The sequence below is a fragment of the Streptopelia decaocto genome (genome assembly GCF_964273445.1).
Source record: "Streptopelia decaocto genome assembly, chromosome: 5".
NCBI classification, from domain to species: Eukaryota; Metazoa; Chordata; class Aves; order Columbiformes; family Columbidae; genus Streptopelia; species Streptopelia decaocto.
The window spans coordinates 44280276-44300392 of NC_138659.1; the positions used below are offsets into that span (position 1 = coordinate 44280276).

The 20117-nt window shown below is 41.8% G+C and overlaps 1 protein-coding gene across 11 annotated transcripts in view; it reads left to right on the forward strand.

Moving 5' to 3' along the window:
- ZMIZ1 (zinc finger MIZ-type containing 1) overlaps nt 1-20117 on the forward strand; it is a 346761-nt gene that overhangs the window by 301349 nt on the left and 25295 nt on the right. For 8 of the 11 annotated variants that reach the window (XM_082053542.1, XM_082053538.1, XM_082053547.1 and 5 more), the window contains 7 exons: nt 7107-7221; nt 9442-9659; nt 11062-11260; nt 12251-12541; nt 14669-14851; nt 17117-17291; nt 18513-18699. In XM_082053542.1, coding sequence (XP_081909668.1) covers nt 7107-7221; nt 9442-9659; nt 11062-11260; nt 12251-12541; nt 14669-14851; nt 17117-17291; nt 18513-18699 — 1368 coding nt within the window. The remainder of the gene's footprint in view (nt 1-7106; nt 7222-9441; nt 9660-11061; nt 11261-12250; nt 12542-14668; nt 14852-17116; nt 17292-18512; nt 18700-20117) is intronic. The other 3 variants (XM_082053546.1, XM_082053545.1, XM_082053540.1) reach the window with 3 other exon arrangements.

Consider the following 20117-nt stretch of genomic DNA (forward strand, 5'->3'; position numbering starts at 1 on the left):
CTAACTCTTGCGGAGCAGCGTGGTACTTTGCAGGCAAGGCTCCCTGACTGATGAGCCTGTGTGCTGAGTGAGGCGCCAGGAAGCGGCAGCGAGCGTGTCACAGCCTGACCTGTGGCAACCCAGTGCGAAATGGAAGGCAGCGCTCCCGCCTCCTGCACTCATAAGTCATCCGGGCCTCACAGGCCTTGTCAGGATTATAAAGAAAAAAGTTAAGGGCTTTCAGCTTCCAGAGGTACTTCTCATCACCTGCTGAACTGCCGGCTCCGTTTTACCATCTCAGTCTCCACGCAGGTGGCTGTATTGTGCGTGTGTGTGTGGCTGCATGAATGGTTATTGGAAACGTGTGCTGGTGTTTAAAAGAGCGGAGGCGGGGGTGATAGCCACCTGCCAGCTGCGGGTGCTGGCCAAACCACCGAGCTGATAAATGCCTTGCTGCTTTCACCTTTTGGCTGCTTCATATGCTTACCTAGAACCGGTTCAGAATGCTTCTGTGTTTTCAGACTGTTTGCCAGAAAAGAACCTTCCTTCTTTTTGGTGGTGAATTATGAAATTTCTAACCACTTTCAGTCTTCCTCTCTAGTTTACGTTGCTCATAGCCTGGTACAGGCATCATCCAGTACTGAAACAATGCTTGAGGTAATTCTTTCTTGATAGGGAAAAATTAGGTATGGATTCACTGTGCATTTGGAGTTGGGAGTTTTCTAAAGGTTTAGAGAATGTATTCATCTAGTTGGAAAGCATGGAGGGAAAAAGATGGCTTGAAAAATCATGGCAGGATAATATTTGGAGCTGTGTATTTTCTCTGTAAGATCTGAATGTTTGGAATCATGCTGCTAGGAAGCAGAGGGAAATAAAGTCTTGCAAAGTGTTTCCAAATTGACTTTTTTTCACTTTTGTATTACGTAAATACACCCAGTGATTTGGATGGGACTCTGTCGTATGTATTTATTTAGTGAAATATGTGATGGAGCCTTAATTTATGCCAATACCATTTAAACTTCTTCAGATAACAATGTTAAATAGAGGAATATGTTTAAGGCAGACATGCATCGCATAGTTGGCATCAGTCAAAAGTATGTTACTAGTAGCCATCCAAAGTCAGTATTAGTGTACACGTATTACACCACCTTCTTATTTTTCCACATCTTCAATGTGAACACCTTAGGATATCTGTACACAACATCAGCTTTTAGTTTGCTTTGTGTCATTGTGTGTGATGTACAGAGGCAGTTAATCATTCTTTGCTTTCTTTACAATGTGTCTTCATCACATTTCCTCGCTGACTGTAAGTGGTTGTTGTGTCCTTCCTACAGGGGTGTCTCCTTGCTCTGCCATATTCCTCCGCGTGAACAGAGAACAGGTTGTGTGGAGTGGTTTCTACAGTCTGTGGAAAACATGGCACAGATGGTCAAGGGATAACTTGGTTAAATCTTAGAATTTTTTTTTAATAGTAATGCGTTTTAATATCTGTTAACTAGACTGAAAGCTAATTTGAAGAGTTTTTAGTTGAAACACTTTGGCCAAGCACCTTAGCCGCATGAAGATGGTACATTATCTTAGCTGGTGAGGCATCGGCTTTGTTCCCCTGACAAAAAAAAATATCTCAATGAGAAGTGAGAAGACACTTTTTTCCTTCTAAAAGTCTGGGGTTTTTTTAAACTAAAACAAAAGGAGAAAAATCTGTGAAATAGTTTTGATTGCCAGTAAGAGGAAACAAGTCTTGGCTTTCAGGTGTCAGATTGTTTTTGTCAAATTAGTAGTTAAGGCCAAGGGTATTTGCAGTGGAAGTTTGGCCAGAAAATAATAGAATAAAATCAATTTGATCTGTTTTTTATTAATAGATTGTTGGGGATTCCTAGCTTTTATAGAATTGGGAAAAAATCAGCCAAAGTCCTTCCTGGAGCGTTTTAGTGTTGCAGGAAACTGCTAATAGTGTTCCATCTGTTCTTGTGATTTTATTTTTAAAGAAGATGTTACATTCTGTTTATACTGATAGAAAATTATAAAAATGTGGTGAAATTAATGCCTGTTCCAGAACATGAGCACACCAGAAAGGCAGTTCGCATTTGGTATTTGCACCGCACCATGCAAAACGGTCTTTTTCTTAAGTAAGAGTATGCTTAAAATAAGTTTATGGTTGTGCCCTAATCAAGAAGAATTGCTGACTGAATCCATATTAATAATTAAAGCTATGTGAGTGTGTTCATTCAAGAAACCCAAGTAAAATGGAAAGTGAACCTGAATGAAAGGCTCTAATCTGCCTGACTTGTGAGACAGCGTGGGCATGAAATGCATGTGTTGGTGCTGCAGCTGCCCAGGGCTTCATTGCCCATTCTGACAGTAGGATTTGTGTTATTTTTCCACTGCGGGTGGATGAGGTTTTAGGGGGAAAAGAGGGGCGAGGCAGGAGCAAAGAGCCTTGTTTGGAAATTGTTATGTTTTAGTTTGTATTAAAGTAGTGTCACCTAGAGGCTCCAACCAAGAATACAGCTGAGGGGTGCTGGGCACCCTGAGCACACCCACACCCAGAGGCGCTTGTAGTTGTAGGGGCAGAGCAAGGCAGGGTCACACAGAGGTGCCCATGGGCAAGACAGATCAGTGGCCGTGGTTTTGGGCTGCTTTGGGTCCGTTCTGATCTTCAGCTGTGTTGAACTACAAAGGTGTTTGGCCTGGGTAGATCTCTCACACCTCAGTCCTTGTTGCCAGGTGCTCTCCTCTCTAGGTGTCTATGGGTGACAGAAGAAGGCATGGCAGAAATGACAGTCACATTACACCAGCAATTACATGCTCGTCTGGGCATCAGCTGGAGGAGTTACGGTAGAGTCAGTACATTTGAAGGACTGTGTGGACTCTGAGTGTGTTGGCTCCAGTCAGGTGGGATCACTGTGCTTCGAGACGTTAAGCACCCCGCAAACCTGTGAAGCTGACGGAAGGGTAAGCAACAGAAACTGGCCACTGAAAGCCCGCTTGTGGTAACCTGGTGCCAGTGCTTGGAGTGAAAAGATTTTTTGAGGAGGCCGACATCTGATGCTTTTCTACATAGCTGATAGATTTTCGATGTTTGAAACAGCAGTAGATGCTTTATAAAACTAGTGTTTTAGACACCTGGCCTTCTCAAGGAGTGATGTGGAAAATCACCGGGAAGGTGTAATTCCAGTTTCTACCTTCCCCCACAACATGTCAAGTACTAATGCTCTAGGGATGAGTACTTCACTAAACCATCTGAGTCTCTCCTTCCTCAATCAATGAAGACATGTAAACAGAGTAGCAGATACACATACAATTGCATTAATAACAACATAAACATATTTTAAATTCAGCATTTTCAAATAATGCCACAAATCATGTATAATTTACAGTAATTTACTAGTATTAATTTACTGTATGGAGCTCACTTTATTAAGCAACTTTCCTTAGAATTAACTAACAGTCTGTGTCTGACGCAAGGTCTGTATTCCAAAGAGGCTGAATATCTGTCTGATGCCATTTTCCTAGTACTGGGATTAAGAGAAGCTGTTTAGACCTAAGTACTGATGTACCTCTCTGACATGAGTGTTGTGTTAGCAGTGGTTTCAGTACATTTGCCAGCAGCTAAGAAATCCTTCCTCCTTATTCCTTGATTGCAGTTTCACTACATCATAGTTTGAGAAGTAATTTCCCTCCATCTTTTCTTCTTTGCTCCGTGGCTTCCTCTGCTGTTCGGCCTTTAATGCTGACCAGTAGTATGTATAGGTTCATTAACACTATTATAAATTTAGTCAATACTCTTTTAGTGGACTCCAGCTGAGCCCAAACTGACTCACTGCCCTCCAGGGTGTAGTGAGAGACTTAATTACCCTTGTACCGTTCAACAGGAACAACGGCGTGGGCAGCATTTCACTGTGGCCAGAGAGGTTGAAGCTTCTTCCTCTATTGGCTGCCATTTTCCAGTTTAAAGAAAGGGATTTCAGGATAATTCACAGCTCTGTATAATAACAGCGGAAAACCACTTCTCTTTTGCAAATGAGAATTGGATTGGTCACGTTTCATTACAGTACTTACGTGGATTTTCCTTTGATGGTGGGAGTATTCCTTTGGGTTGTTTAAGGACAGAAGCGCAAGTTGAAATAGCAAAGTGAAGGGACGAGTAATCCTTTAGCTGAGTGGCACGTGTTCCAGCATCTCCTGCTGCTTGAAACCAAAGAAGCCTTCACGCAGTGGCAGAAGGGCGGGCATCGTATCTGGCATCGCAGCAGTCATACTCACACACGCATGTAACTGGGGATGGGCCGGAGTATCACCCTGGGTAATGCAAACAGGAGAATGTCATGTATTTCCCATTGGGGAAACCAAAGTGAAATTTGAGTGATGTCTAGCGCGGTAAGCGTGTTTTAGGTTGTATAAGTTGATATTCTGCAAGGCACATCTGTCACTTTTTCAGCGTTGCTGTAATTTCTGATAATTATGTTGTCTGTAATTTAAGGCTAATGCATGTGTTGGATAATGCAAGAGGCATGTGGTTCAGTGTGCACAATGAATATTTCTCAACAAACCTGTACCTGGTCTTTCCTTTTCTGGCTTTCATGTGTTATCCTGTGCTAGAGGCTTTCATCATATGTCAACAATATGGTTTCTTGAGGTATCACCCATTTTAACTGTAACACTGTAAAAATGGAGTGATTTACTCTTCTTTATAATTAGATGAACTGATTGTATAGTCAGTGCAGTCTTCCACTAAACAAATGATCTGATTCTACCTTTGGAAAGTGTGGATGAATAATATATGAAATCTCTTCGGTGCGCTGTAAAGGAGAGGAAAGGGTAAGACAAGTGTGGTTTGGAGGCAAAGAAAGTGAAGAAATGGTTGTAACTTCTTAATAGAAGGCTTAAACCATCACTAGCTCTGAGGAGTGTACAAACTATACAGCATACTTGGATTAGAAGAACCTTCAGTGGCTCTGCGGTTTGATCCCTGCCTGTAATTACCCTTCTTATTTACTCATACACTTGCAAAATATTTGCCTTGTCCCTCACATTTTGCTACCTGTCCACAGCACATCACCAAGGAATAGAAGGGAATGGCTGCAGTGGGTCCTTGAGCTGCTTTGTAGTCATTGAAGTATACAAACACCCACGTGCTGTAAATACCAAACAAATCACAGAGCAGACATCATCAAAATCAGACAGAGAAGGAAGTAAGGTAGGAGGCATCATTCAGAGCAGGAAAAAAAAAGAAGGAAGGCTTCATAGCAATCACACATTCTGGGTTAGTCGTTATTTGTCTCCATGCTGGTGAAGGGGACTTGCTGAAGCATTGCATCACTTGCCAATATTAGTCGCTGAAGCTGTTGTCTGAGCCTCTGAGTGAGAAGGAAAAGATTTTTCAGCCTTCTGAGAGAAAATATTAAAACAAAATGGGCTACTGACTGCTAGGTGATAAATATGCCCTTAATCACATATTTTTTTGTATGGATGCTGTCAACATAAACGTTACATGTCAAGCATCTTATAGAGAATTACTATTCTGCATTATTTTTCCCTAATTATTTGTATGGGGAACCTTTTATTTTTCCCTGATTTAATTCATTGGGTTTTGTTTGGTTGGTTTTTTTGTGTGTGTGTGTGTGCGTGATTCAGTTGCTTAATTCAATTTGGGTATTTTGAAACAAATACATGTCAGTTCACATCCACAGTTATGTTCTAATAGAATGCTGTTGTGCTGGCACAGCGTTGTGGAATTTGTCTGAAATTTCCTAGTTGTTTGTAAAATGTATTTACTGTTTTGTTTTACCTTACACAGTTGCTGTTGTTAGTTTATGGGTTACTTGGGACATAGACAGTTTTTATCACGTGTGCGCACACTTCTTTGTGCAGTGCAATTCCTGTTATAAATTGATATACACTGGGTTTTATAAACAGACTAAAGAGTGATCACACAGGTAGTCCTTGATTTTGGTTCCCAACACAAAACAAAAAGTGGTCTGAGCCTGGAGATCTGTCTGGTGATGTGGGTGAGCCAGCCCCTGATCACGTTGTTAGGACATCATCAGATTGGTGTCTCACCCCGTCTTGTACGAGTGAATTATGTGGCACTGCATGGTGCAGGTACAGTGCTTGGGGAGCCGGGGTGGGTTCTTCAGGCAAGGTGGCCCTGTGTAGAATTGCGGTGATAGCTGTCAGTCCAGGCAGAAATGCAGTTCTTGATACAAAACACAGGTCAATGGCATTTGAAAATGAAAGAATGTGTGTGTATTAAATGGTGTGTATATCTAGATAAGGAAAGATCACGTGTGTGTATGTGCATATATGCAAATAGAAATCTAATTTACAAGTTAATGGTAGAAGAACAAGCGAATTTCAAGTGGGATATATTTTATAGTTATGGGATTAATAGTTACTTTCACTGGATGTAACATATTTCATTAATTACACTGGCTGCATACTTATCCTGTGTTCATTTTGAAACCACCAATGCTTTTCATATGAGAAGAACTGTAAGAAATGTTTGCTTGTGTCTGTGGACAAAGGTAATGGAAAAAACCCAGTCCTCTCATCCACATATTTATCTGAAAGATGTGTTGTATATCTGCAGTTGATTTTTTAGAATGCTGATTAGCTAATACTGTTTTTTGGCATGCAGATTATCCATCGTGTAGGAGAACACTATCTGAATTTCAATTTACTTTTCAAAATGATGTTGAACTGCTATTCCTTTAAAGGCTCTTCTGCCCATTTGGGGACCCAGCACAGACAGTGGAGCTGCAGTCTGGTCTCAAAATCTAATTGAAGCAGCTGAAGCAGTGCTTGTTGAAGAGCTTGAGATGGATTGCAAAAAATAAGTGCTTCTGAGCAACTTGCTTAGTGTCCTTGTTTGAAACTCTGCCCTGAGTTTATTTTTACTTTCATTGGTAACAGACTTTTATGGTAAAAACTCTGTGTTTCAATATAGTTAGTTCTGTGTGGTTTAGATACAATCACGTTTCTGTTAAAGAACCTTCGTGCCTCTGAGAGCACTGGGCAAATAATGGAAGGAGGTAACATCAGGTCTTAATCCCTTTGTCTTCACCAGCAATTTGCCACTGCTTAAACTTCCAGAATCTCACCCTCATAAACATTTGTTTTTGCAGTGATGGGTCTTTCCCTTACGATTCTGTTCCCTGGCAGCAAAATACCAACCAGCCCCCAGGCTCTTTATCAGTGGTCACCACAGTATGGGGTGTGACTAACACCTCTCAAAGCCAGGTAAGCTCCGTTTTTATTCTCCCTCCCCTCTACCTACAGGTTTTCATTTGTGTTTCCAAAAGGAAGAGCTTTTTGGAAAATCCTCTTGAGATAAATAACAGTGGCTGTGTTCTTTTTGTTGTATGTGCTGCATTTTTTTTCTAGTTGTGTTGTCTTTGGTGGCATCAGAAAGAAGGCGTCAGAGAGCTTGAGTCAGCTGCTCCTTTAGCTGCATTCAAATGTCAGGCTTGAGATTAGGACATATTTTGCACTTTGTGGTTTCAAAACTGATGTTTTGGGGTAGTCCCAAGCATGTTGGGTGTTTCAGACTGAATTTGAAGAGTTGTTCTATCAAAACCAAAATTTCTAGTTAGATTAATCAAATGAGTTGTTGTTGATTTAGCCCAGGGTGATGTCGTACTTGTGCACTGGTGAAAGCCGGGGCCAAGTATACTCCTCACACTGAGGTGCGAACCACCAGCTATAGGCTGTGGTCTCTTCAACCTCTCCTGTTAATACTGCCTTACTTTGCAAAAAATATTTCAGTGCGCATTGGAGCAATATCATGAGTTCCTGGCTGCCAGGTGAGAGCCATACTCGCTAGATTTTCATTGGGTTCTCTCCACTCCGACCTCTCTTCTTGTTCTGTGATATGTATTGAATTATACCGTACAAAAAGAAGCAGCTTTATTGAAGGAGACAGCAGTTGTTTGCGATGGTGTGCTGTCTGAGTGGTGTGGCACAGATCAAGCTCTCAGGCTGTCTAGTCTTTTCTTACACGGTGGGTGAAGTGCTCTAAACACATCACCATCTTTAATGAGTGCCAATGGTACATAAACCTAACCTATTTCTTCTGCCTTTTTCAAATCAAGTGACATTAGATCCCATACCAAAATTTTTGTGAATCTTTTAATGTATTTTAATTTTGGTCAGAAGATTAAAAACAGAATTGTTATGGATTGAGCCATTTGAAAAAGAAACAATTCAAGGTTCAGATCGTATAAATACTCACACGGCACTTATGTAAGCACTGTTTGTGGCAGTATCTTTCTTCAAAAAATAGAGAGGAGACAGTTACAGATCTATAGCATCATTTATTATTGTTGATTTCTTTTTAACAGCTTAAAAGAAAAGGTTTCCCATCTGTGAGAGAAACAACTGAGTAAACACTTAGTTCTGTACATTGGCCAGAAAATGGAAATAATAGTTTCTTGTAGAAATCTTTCACACTTACAAAGGCGAAAGGAAAGGGGAAAAACAAAAGACTAGAGTTCTACCATAAGAACACTGTCATGTTATTTGAATTCTTCATGATACTTCAGAGGAATGTGCAGTAAAAAGAAAAAAATGTGCTTTGGTAAAAAGAAGAAAATCCTTCTTCAGAATCACTGCAAGGGAAGGATGAAACTCTGAAACGTGAAGCTTGGTTGTAGCTGTTTAGAACAGATTGAAAAGAATGACAGGGTTTTCCATAAGTCTTCGTGCTCCCTGAGGGAAAGGAATGAGCCGGGCCCACCGATTCTGATTCCCTTCAAGCTCATGATTTGATCTTCTGAAAAAATCGTGACCACTAAATTTCTTCCCAAGTAGGAGACAGATTTCCATGCAGGTGATCCATGAACAGCCATGCTTATATCTCAACAGCAATTTTGGTTCAATTGAAAAAAAAAAAAAAAAGAAAAGCTTCAAACAAGCAAACCAAGTCCTTTTAAAAACAGAACAGAGGACTCTTTTCTAAGAAGCAATAAAAACAACCAACAGACTTCTGTACACTTTAGCAAGACTTAGATTCATGAACAGGTCAAGCCACTGAAATATATTCATTCGCATTTTTTTATCCTTCACAGCATGCCAATGGGACTGAATATTTGCAGGTTAACTTGAACCCAACATCAAAAAGAAAAAGCATGTACTTTCTCTTAATCAGATTAATTTGTCACCTGCAAAGCATGACTCTAGCAGGTCTTTATTATAACTTTTTTCATAAGCTTGTTAGTTTGGCTTTCATCTAGTTAAAAATCTCCTGTGAAGAATAATTAAAGATCAGAAAGGCTTGTTTGTTTGGAAATGGCAAAAGGAGAAATCACCAGGAATGTGCACCTACACATCAACAGGGTGTATATTGATTAGAATTCAGAGTACAGGGTGGTTATATTGTAATTTATCAATTGCAGCAATTCAGCTTGATTTGTTCCATGTAGGTTAAGGTATAGCCCCTTATTCTTGTGTTTCTACTCGCAGGTGCTGGGAAATCCAATGGCAAATGCCAACAACCCTATGAACCCAGCAGGGAACCCCATGGCTTCTGGGATGACTACCAGCAACCCTGGAATCAATTCCCCTCAGTTTGCGGGGCAGCAGCAGCAGTTCTCGGCCAAGGCCGGCTCCACTCAGCCCTACATACAGCAGGGCATGTACGGGCGGCCCAACTACCCCGGGAGCGGAGGCTTCGGCGGCAGGTGAGATTGACTTGTGCGAGGTCAAAAATGGATGTAAATAGTCAATGAAGCTTGTTTGAGTGACCTGGAAAAAGTGTCGTGGGCTTATTTTGATTACATAAAGTTTCAGTGGCTATTTTATGCTGGTTAACTGAAGTGCATGCTGCTTTTACAGCTTCGGTAATCAGCTACCCAAACTACAATGAAATTCATCATGGTAAATGGAAATGGCTTAGGTCAATCAATTAGCTCTAATAAACCCCCAAAATAAAGTTTTAATTAAGAGAGATTGTTAAACAGACCACAGGCTTAGGAATGATTAACATTTAATAAGGCCGGGATGTGAAAGGTATTGATGGTATAGTTTCTACATGCATGTGGAGGAATAAGCTGGAGTATTTGGCAAAGTAGGTTCCTATGCAGTGGCATGTTTCTTCCCTCCGCAGCAGGGATTTGAAAAGAACCAAGGGTGAAGATGTTTGTTGAGAGATGGTCAAGCTGTGTGTTTATTTTGGGGAAATAAATGCTGTATTAGTGGAATAAACGAAAACAAATAGCCTGGATTTTGTTACATTTTTACTTTCTGTGTCTATGCTTTGTAAACAAGGGTGGTAAGTGCACTTAACTGAAACCACTATTGATGGTCCCTGTGCAAAGCTTGCTGAAAAGGTTGTTAGCATAGTCAGTCTAGTGTGAAGAATATCAGCCTGGGACTCAGGGAACTCTCTTCTTTCATCTCTGCCACTGATCTACTGCGTGACCTTGAACAAGGCAGAAAGTTTCTTTAGCTTTTTATTAAAATCTCTAAAATGGGCACAGTATACTGGCCCATATTTATAAAGATAGTTGATGTCTTGGAGTGGGCAAGGCATGGTTTAGCTTTATCTGTCTTATGATCAATAGGGCAGCTGGTTAGGAACTGCAAAATACATTGTGTGGGATCCATCAGCGCTGATTGCCTTGGCTCTCTGCTGGCATTTCTGCAGAGGTGCAGGGAGGAATGCTTGTACCGCGTCGGGAGCACTTGGCATAATTCACCGCTGAGGCAGATGAACGTGCGGCAGCGGAGGAGGCTCTTCCGCTGCCGTGCTCTCTGCGCTCTTGGGAGTGGAGCGTGCAGGAACTGTCAGGATTTCGGTTCAGCTTCACAGGAAGCTACAGAGCTGCAAAGCAGTTATGTGCCCCCAAACAACTGACAGTGCTGCCTTGCGGTCCCGGTGGCAGCTCTGTGACTGTTGCACCTGAGCAACGCTTGTATCTCATGTACATACCAATTCCCCATCCTGCTGCCTTTCATTAGGCTTTTACACATGGCTCAGGAACGGTTCCAGATGAGGATCACACCAACATTCAAACCAAAATCCACCGGGCATGTCTTAATTCTCTCCCTCTTTCTTTCTTTCTTTCTTCTCTTCCCTGTTAGTTACCCTGGAGGCCCAAATACCCCGGCAGGAATGGGGATCCCCCCACACACGAGGCCGCCAGCCGATTTTACCCAGCCAGCTGCAGCGGCCGCCGCTGCTGCAGTCGCGGCTGCAGCTGCTACTGCCACAGCTACAGCTACAGCCACTGTGGCCGCCCTTCAGGAAACGCAGAATAAGGACATGAACCAGTATGGACCGGTAAGAGAGTAACCAGTATGTCTTCACACCTGCCTGATCTGACCATTACAGGGAGTTGGGCTCTCCTTCATATGCCCCTGTTTATCAGGGTGCCTGCTCTGTTTTTTGTGCATGAGTATGGTTCTAATGCTTATGAGAAACTGCTGGAATGTTTGTGTGTAGGTATGAGTCAGTCTCCTGTGTATTTGCTGGTAAGTCTTGCCTAAGTGTATTTTGTAGTTTGGAGATTGCCCCTTAAAAAAACTGAATATCACCCGAAGTTACAGCTGCATCTGATGTGATAAATTACTGCTGTTTTTACCAGTCTTGTGAACCTCTAAATTTGAGTACCTGGTGAAATGTTCCAAAATCTGAGAATAAGTGTTGTACCTCTTGGTTAGTTGTTTATTTTGCCAAGTACACTTAGTTGGTTGTTTTTTTCCCTTCAAACAAGGAAACAACAGTAGAAAAGATATTTGCTTTTTAATAATGTTGTCTATGAGAACAGCTACGTGAGACGTGTGTTTCTGATGATCCATAGCCTCCAGCATGTCATGACTTCATGTAATAATTTTTTCTTAAAATAAACAAGGGTTTGATCAATTCAGATTTTTTCCTCCTTAGCTTTCTTACCTCTCTGAGTTTTGAAGTGTACGGACCCATATGCCAGGTGGTGTAAAGAAGCACAGCGTCTTAGAAATTGAAGTGTTGTGCTCTGTTTACACAGCCGGCTTCCTGACCTGTTACCTTACAGTAATAGACTGGCTGATTTAAACGATTTAGTTGCTTACCTTAGACTTATGTCTATCTCTTATATGCCTTCTACAACTCCAATTGAATTTTTATTATAAATAACATCACCACCCATCAAATGTTGGACAACATAGACAGAAAATGCGACATTAATCCTCCCCTTCTTCCCTCCCCCAAAAGCATGTTCATCTCCCACCTCCCATTTTAAATGCATGTCGCATTTTATTCTTTTTTTTTTTTTTTTCTTCTTCGTTGAAGGTTTGTTCCTCTTTCCAGATGGGTCCAACCCAGGCTTACAACAACCAGTTTATGAACCAGCCTGGTCCTCGTGGCCCTGCTTCTATGCCAGGCAACATGAACCCAGCAAGCATGGGAGCAGGAATGACGCCTTCCAGCATGAGTGGGCCACCCATGGGTATGAACCAGCCCCGGCCACCTGGGATGAGTCCCTTCAGCACCCACGGGCAGAGGATGCCTCAGCAAGCCTACCCAGGCCCACGCCCCCAGTCCTTGCCCATACAGGGCATAAAGAGACCGTACCCAGGAGAGGTAATGAAATAAATCATATTTTGCACACACTGTGGTTTGGACTGAATGTTGCAACGTGCTGGGTAATGCGTGGTGTGCGTTGCAGCGCAATAGATACGTCATTGTTACAGCCTTGGTAGGAATACTGTTGTTAGAATACGAGGGGCAGCAGCTCTTCCTTTTTAGCTTCTAAAGTATTCAGGTTGGCCCTTGCTATGTAAGTGAAGATGACAGTCATTAAAACCAAGAAAGGCCCAAAACCGACTGAACCCTTAAAATGTCACTTTGAGATTCTCATGCTAGATGGTGAACTCATAGACCTTAAACAGACTTCCTTCACAGGAGTGGATTTATTTAACATGACAATTTAAAAGAGATGTTGGACGTGAAATATTTCATTTGAGCCCAATATGTATGTGATCTGCGTTTTCTTGGATGATTGTATTGTTCTAAAGAAATACAGGGCATACGTTGTATAAACACCAATAGTAATAATGTTTATTTTAGCTTTCCAGACTTCTTGAGGCTTGATTTTCATAGGCACTGAGATGAATATAAATCATGTTGAACTCAAATCCCTCTGTGTCAGCATTTATTTAATATAAGTTTATTTGGAGTGTGGTATTTCTGTCTAAGTTCCCATGCTGTTACATGAGATCTGAGTGGCTTTGTAGACAAAATTATATTGCCATTGACTTGTATGATGACCTTGGGCAAAACACTTAGGGTCAAATTTTGAAATAAATTTAAACAACCCAAGATGTACACAGGTGAACTTTTGGATTTTGAAAAGCACCAATGCATTTTTACTCTTCAAATTGGTGTGAATCTGGCAGTAGATGCTTTTGAGAATTTCACCAACTCTCTCTCAGCATCTATATGCACCTAAATGTCTTTACAAATCTAACTACCAGTTACTAGCTTCAGAGAAAGTTTCCTGGTAAAATTCTGTATTAAAGTAAGACTACAACAACAGCTGTAACTCCAGGTGTAGAGCTTTGAAGATTATCATATTGCCCTGACTATAACAACGGTAGTAAGAGTTTATAGAAAACATACAGCATGCAGAAAATATAGCAAACATTTATTATTGAGCTATGTTTCTTTCCTGATCTGCAAACTTAAAAAATAGGAAAAAAAAAGTTATGTGCTTTTGCAGGAATTGCTTCTCTGAGAAGGCTTTTCACTCTGTAAATACTGCCACTTACTCTACAATTAAGTTAAGAAAACACAGAATGTGGCTTGTTCAAATAATTTTTATCTTCAGATTTCATATTTTAAGGAATAGTGTAAACCCCTTTTTGCTGCTTCAGGAGCAGGTGTTTCATTGTAAGTGAATAAGATCATGTTGCCAAGAAGTCAGTGCTGAACAATGCCCTAAACGTTATGTGCTTGCTGGTCTCAGATTCTGCAGGTCCTGTAGATGCTGTTTGCATGTTGGTTTTTGAAAGCTTAATTTGTGGAAACTTCTTATTAATCAGTTAATTTTTCAAATTGACATTTTATTACCTTTAAAGATCCAGTTTTCATGACTTTGATTCCAGAACTGCAGCGCAGGACTAGCTACCACTAGCAAGATGTTTATATTATAACTAGTAATAGCTTCTATTTAGTTGTTCGGGTATTGCTAAACACTGCCACAGTTGCCAGCATAGCAGTTGTGTTGCGAAGACAGACATGGACACCACAGCTTCTATTCTCTGCCCATTCCAGGTTTATCTTTTTTTTTTTTTTTTTTTTTAATGTTACTTTTTGTGCTTTCATTCTCATCTGGATGAGGAGCCCCAGGGATGGGGCTGGTAGCACTTGCAAAAACACAGAGATTTTGTAAACATTCCGTCTGGTTGTAGTTCTGGTTTCTTCAAACATGGTGCCATTTGACAGCACTGCAGCACCGAGGGTATGTGTGTGTTAAGGTACTTGGTTATTCTTATCCCACTTTGGTTTGTGGGACTCTCATGCTTTGCAGTGTCCACCTACAGCCATGGGGACCCTGGTTTAGGCACGGGTGGAACTAAGTTGAGCAGTATTCACCTGGAGGGGTTTTTTTGTTTTCTTTGATTCCACTGTTGAATGTATCCTAATAATTCAAGACGGCTATTTGCATGAAACAGATCTTTGTCTTCCTTCTTCTCTGTCACAAAATAGCCAAATTATGGAAACCAGCAGTATGGACCAAATAGCCAGTTTCCAAACCAGCCTGGTCAGTACCCCACTCCCAACCCTCCAAGACCCCTTACGTCTCCCAACTACCCGGGACAGAGGATGCCAAGCCAGCAAAACACAGGGCAGTACCCTCCTCCTACGGTCAACATGGGGCAGTACTACAAGGTAGGAATTTTTAGATTATCTTCTTGCCATTCCGGTAGACATGTATGAATGAAGTCACATTAGTGACTTGATAGATACTGCTTTTACCTATTTAAAGGAAAGAAAAATAACACAGTGTTTTTACTAATGTTTTGGATATCATGGGATCAAGTAAATCAGCCAAGTTGCATTGTAACTTCAGAGCAGTTCACAAAGAAAATTGAATGTTACTGCAGCTTGTTAGAGGCTTTTACAAGAAAATGTTGGTTTTGCTTTAAATATAGCATGTGAAAAGAAGTACCTAATGAGATTCAGGTGTAATATCTTCACCTATTCATGGCACCCTGCAAGAATACAACTTCGGAAATATGCAATAAACAAGTTCCACGTTGCAGTATCCCAGTTTCACGTGTACAATGGTCACCATTGGATTAAGCCAGCTCGAACTTAAAACCCGTTCTAGCTATAGAATTCACCTTTGAACTGAAGTTTGTGTGACTCTCTGACCCTCTGTGCCCTTTTCTCCTTCTGTTTCCTCTGTGCTGCTTGGTCTGGGCAAGAATTAGACTTGTTAAAATGTTGCCCAAAGCCTGGTTTATTGATACATCTTGAGCACTTAGTATTATCCAAACTGAGTTTGTACTGAGGACCTGCTGTGGTTTGACATCTTTGAGGTGTGCTCCAAAGTGATCTTTTGCACACAGGTACTCCAGCGAGTTAAAAAACTGGGGAGGTCTATCCAATGGGCTTGACCTGCTCTTAAAGCATTGGCTGTTGCAGTCTCTGGACTACACTCTGATTTGGAATGTAGGCTGAAATAATCTAAGATACATATTGATCTTGAACTAGAATTGTTCTGGTGTGATTGACACAGAAAACACCATTGAAAAAAAATCCTTTCCTATAGAGCATCTGTTGTACGTGCAACAAAGCTGTCCACTGCGGTGCTCAGAGTTGCATCAGGGCAGCTTTTGTAGTAACTGCCAGGAAGAACACGAGGAGGAGGCAATTCCTCAGCTACCGTCCTTCCAGTGCAGCCACATGTGCTGAAGTAACAGCAGAAAATCTCTGTGAAGTGTCTAAGTGACAGATTTTTTTAATACATTTTACATGTGTTTATTTTAGATGGAGTGTAAGTTTTGTTGTTTACAGGGTAGTTCCAGTGGGGAATCTGTGGTCTTTTCAATGCATCCCCTGTTTCGTATTCAAACATCAATTGTTCTGGAAACAGTTAGAAAATAAGAGACCTCATTAAGAAGGGAGATTTTCCTGGCTAGGGGAAAAAAATCCAGCTTGCCACAGACAGGACCTGAACCTTTGGATTGTATTGACTGTGGAAGTAGTATCTGTATGTGTTAAAGAAAAAAGCAAGGATGGTTGGAAATGTAAATGCTTAAGATTTCAGAATACAGCTCTCTCGGGTACTTTAGAGTATCCTAAGCTAGCAGTGCAGATTTAGATAGAGAGTCAGATTTGAAGTGCTGATACTTTGGCTGCCTGTAAAGATTTTCATCTTTTGATGCTCTGTGTATGTGCTTATGGTACATGAGCCATTACAAGAGGGTTCCATGCAATTGCGGTTTTGTTTAACGTCAGCTTCTGCTGCATCATCATTATTGGTTTGTTCTGTTAACTGCAACAATTCCCTTAATTACAAGAAACAGAACCAATGGTACTTTAATACTATAGCTACTATTTATACTTAACTGTCCTTTTGTTTTAGTTTGTCTTATTCAACGGCAAACTAAGAACAGAATCACATTGTAGGTACAGAGAATAAAAGACGTCCCCTGACCCCCAGAGCTTTCATTCTGAGTAGATGAGTTGGACAGGCGTGGAAAAAGGATAGATGGAAGTGAAAGAGACACAGACATTCTAATTGTGTGTCTTTGGATTTTGTTTTTCATGTAGGCTTTTGTGCACTGGGGCTATTTTGGGGGAAAGCCAAAGAGGATACAAAGGGCTGGGTGGGCTGAGGTGGTGTGGAAAAACTGAAGCGAATGGCTGGTTTGGAAAAAGAGCAGTCAGAGGAATGCGATAAGCCTCTTGGCAGCCTTGCCTGAATTAAGCTGGCTGGTCTGCTGGTTTCAGTTCCTGCTTTGCTCTCCTCGTCTCCCTCTTCCCCAAAGGCCTTGTGGGATGTCTGGTGGTTTTTTGTGCTTCCGGGGGCAGAGGGCCCTCCCCACCTTGTTTGTAGTCTTTGCTGTTTGACAGCAGTCCAGCTCACAAGGCTTCATATTCTTATTTTCAGACTGCAGTAACAATGTGATGTTATTTATTTTCTAGCCATCAAGGCCTGTACCTGTGGCAAATTACCCTCATTCGCCTGTTCCAGGAAACCCCACGCCACCTATGACTCCAGGGAGCAATATTCCTCCATATCTGTCACCCAACCAGGATGTCAAACCACCATTCCCACCTGACATTAAACCAAATATCAATGCTTTACCACCGCCTCCAAGTGAGTAGCAAACAGAATGCCCCCACAGTCATTTATTGTCCCTCTGTTCTCTGCCACACACCTTTCAGAGCCTGGAAACCAGCGCCGATTGCTGCTCTGGGAGAGGCTTGGATTGCGGATTTGTGACAGGTGGCATGTACGATGCGGGCTCCCTGGTATCAGAAAAGTTCTTCCAGGTTAAACTTATAAGGGCTTTACTCCTGAAGTGTTCCTTTGATATGCTTCCTGAGGATAAAACACTTGATTTTGGGGTTGTGTTATGTCTGCCTGGTAGGCGTGTTTATTGTATGAACTTTCATTGTGGTCTATTTTGTTCAAGGGCAAAGCCATTCATTGAACATCACTGCAGAATAGAGTAAAATGTGAATATTTATAGCAGTGTCTCTGTTGTGATCCATACAGGCTTCTTAAGATTATTCAGGTGTATGCCAAAAATGGATATATGTTCCTTTCAAAGCCACTCAACGTCACAGCTACATTTGGCTGGGAACAGGGCACGAATAACAAGATCTCTCTGGCTGTATACTAGCACAAGATACTTGAGGTTTTAAAGTGACTGATGAATAATAGGAGGTATCATTTACTAGGAAACTGGGAGAACCTTTATGTTTTCTGTAAAATAACTGCTGCCGCATTAGCACTTTGCAGCTGGTGTTTGGAGTTCAGGATAGCTGAAAAAAAGAAGTAGAAGGAGGTAGCCTGCAGTATTATTCGGTCAAGAACACAGCATTTAAACACAAGTTACCACAAAACCGCATTTTATGAGATCAGATAGTAATTGAATACCAGTCTTTGGTCATTGGATAGTTTCAGCTGGTGAAACTGTTGGAACTAATTGGCTAATGTTAATCCCAGTTCAAAGCAGGGGAAATAAGCATTATCACAGTTTGCAGTAATTAAGAGATTTGTTGTCAGTCTTCTGCCCATAGAGTAAGCCTGCATGCAGAACCTATCAAATGATAAAAAGGAGAATTCTTACCGTGCCTGGTTTTAGTTTGTGTCCAGAATCACTGAGATCCTGATGTTAAGTGTGGGAGAACAGAAGACTTTGGTTTGCCATCACTGTCAGTTTGAGCCCTGCCACTTGTATTGGTTAGATGATGTAGTTACTTGTGATTTTCCTCTTTGTGTGTATGAACCTGCTAAGTTAGAGCCAGTAGCAAATCACTGTGCCGTTTATTACGATTCTGTATAAATACGCACATTATTATTGCACTGCAGATGCTAAAGGGAAAGTTCACACTTTCTCTCCCTCTTCGATCCCAGCCAACCACAATGACGAGCTGCGTCTGACGTTTCCCGTGAGGGACGGAGTTGTACTGGAGCCCTTCCGGCTGGAGCACAACCTGGCTGTCAGTAACCACGTCTTTCACTTACGGCCGACTGTTCATCAGACGCTGATGTGGAGGTAAGCTCAGCCCTGCTGCCAGCCGGTCTTGCGCTCAGCGATGGAGGAGTGGCAGGCCAGATAAACTTCATTTAGGTTCGCAATGAATTTTACTCTAAAAGTTGTGGCCTAGGTAGGAAAATGTCCTTTAAACTCACAAATACTGTCACCTGTCACTTCCCAGACACAACATGTTGTAAAATGCTTCCTGATCTGCGTTGCGTCTCCTTACGGATAGCATACAGCGTGCAGTGTTAGAAAAATCACTGCAGTTGTTCATCCTTTCTGCTCTGGGAGGAATGGCTGTGGGACATGCACAGCCAACACAAGTACAAACTTCCATTTGGGAGACTCTGAAGTCCTAGGTGCTTTGTGGCCTGTGAAATGGTAGTTGCAGGGGTAACTATGCGGGGCTGTTACAGTTTATGCTTAAATTAAATTATGCAGAGTATCTGATAATGAAAAATAACACACTAGTGAAGGACCTGATTTAGAAGCTGGATAAAATAATTTTGAAAGACAAGTGCTTAAACCCTCCAAACTTTAGAAACTAACTTCCTAAATTCTTCCATTCGTGTGACTCTACAAGTAAGGACAGGTCAGAAATATCAGAGAATGGCTTTACGCATACAAAAGCTTCTAGTTCTTCACTTACAGCGAGTACTACTTTCTAGCACAGAGGAATGGTTTTCCTCCGTGGTACTTTCCTGCCTTTTATCTGCATAAGTGATTCCAGGTTATGTCCTGATTCCACCATCCTCATGGAAGGGCTTTAGATCAAATGAAAATCAGAGCCTTTGTTTTTTTATTTGGATGTTTTAAAATACCGCAGAATAATTTTGTCGTCTTCTTCTGTTTTTCTCTGAAAGCATCTCAGTTTTTATCCTGACTGCTGATTACACTGTTTGAGCCTGTCTCTGTGCACTGTGGAGGCTGGTTAGTTGCTCAGGATCTTTAACGAAGGTTGTTCCACAGGTATAGCAGCTGATACGGTAAAATGCAGCACCTTAAGCACATTTTCCATTATGCCTGCCTCACTTGCCGTTTTTTCCTGAGCCTGGAGCACATACCCCCTGGCCTCGATGGGAGGGATGGTCTCTAGCCTCAGCTTTTTTCCCCTGTGAGAATCATCTTCCTGTTCACCGGAATCCACCTGAGACTTCTGTTTTCATGGTGTGGAGGGCATGAGGTGGGCAGAGAGGAGTCCTCAACCGCCTGCCCCGGGGACAGGCCGACTGAAGCTCCGTCTCGGTGCGGGCTGCAGGAGCCCTTGCTGCCGCGGTGCCCCCTGCCCTGAGGCAGCCTGGGGGCTGGAAGGAAAGGCGATTGCAAGCAGACCACATCCAATAATTAACACCTAACTTTGAGGTCAGTTATTGCTTACTTGCATTTCATTATCGTGGAGTACTCACAGCAGAGGGAGTTTTGGCAGTTATTTG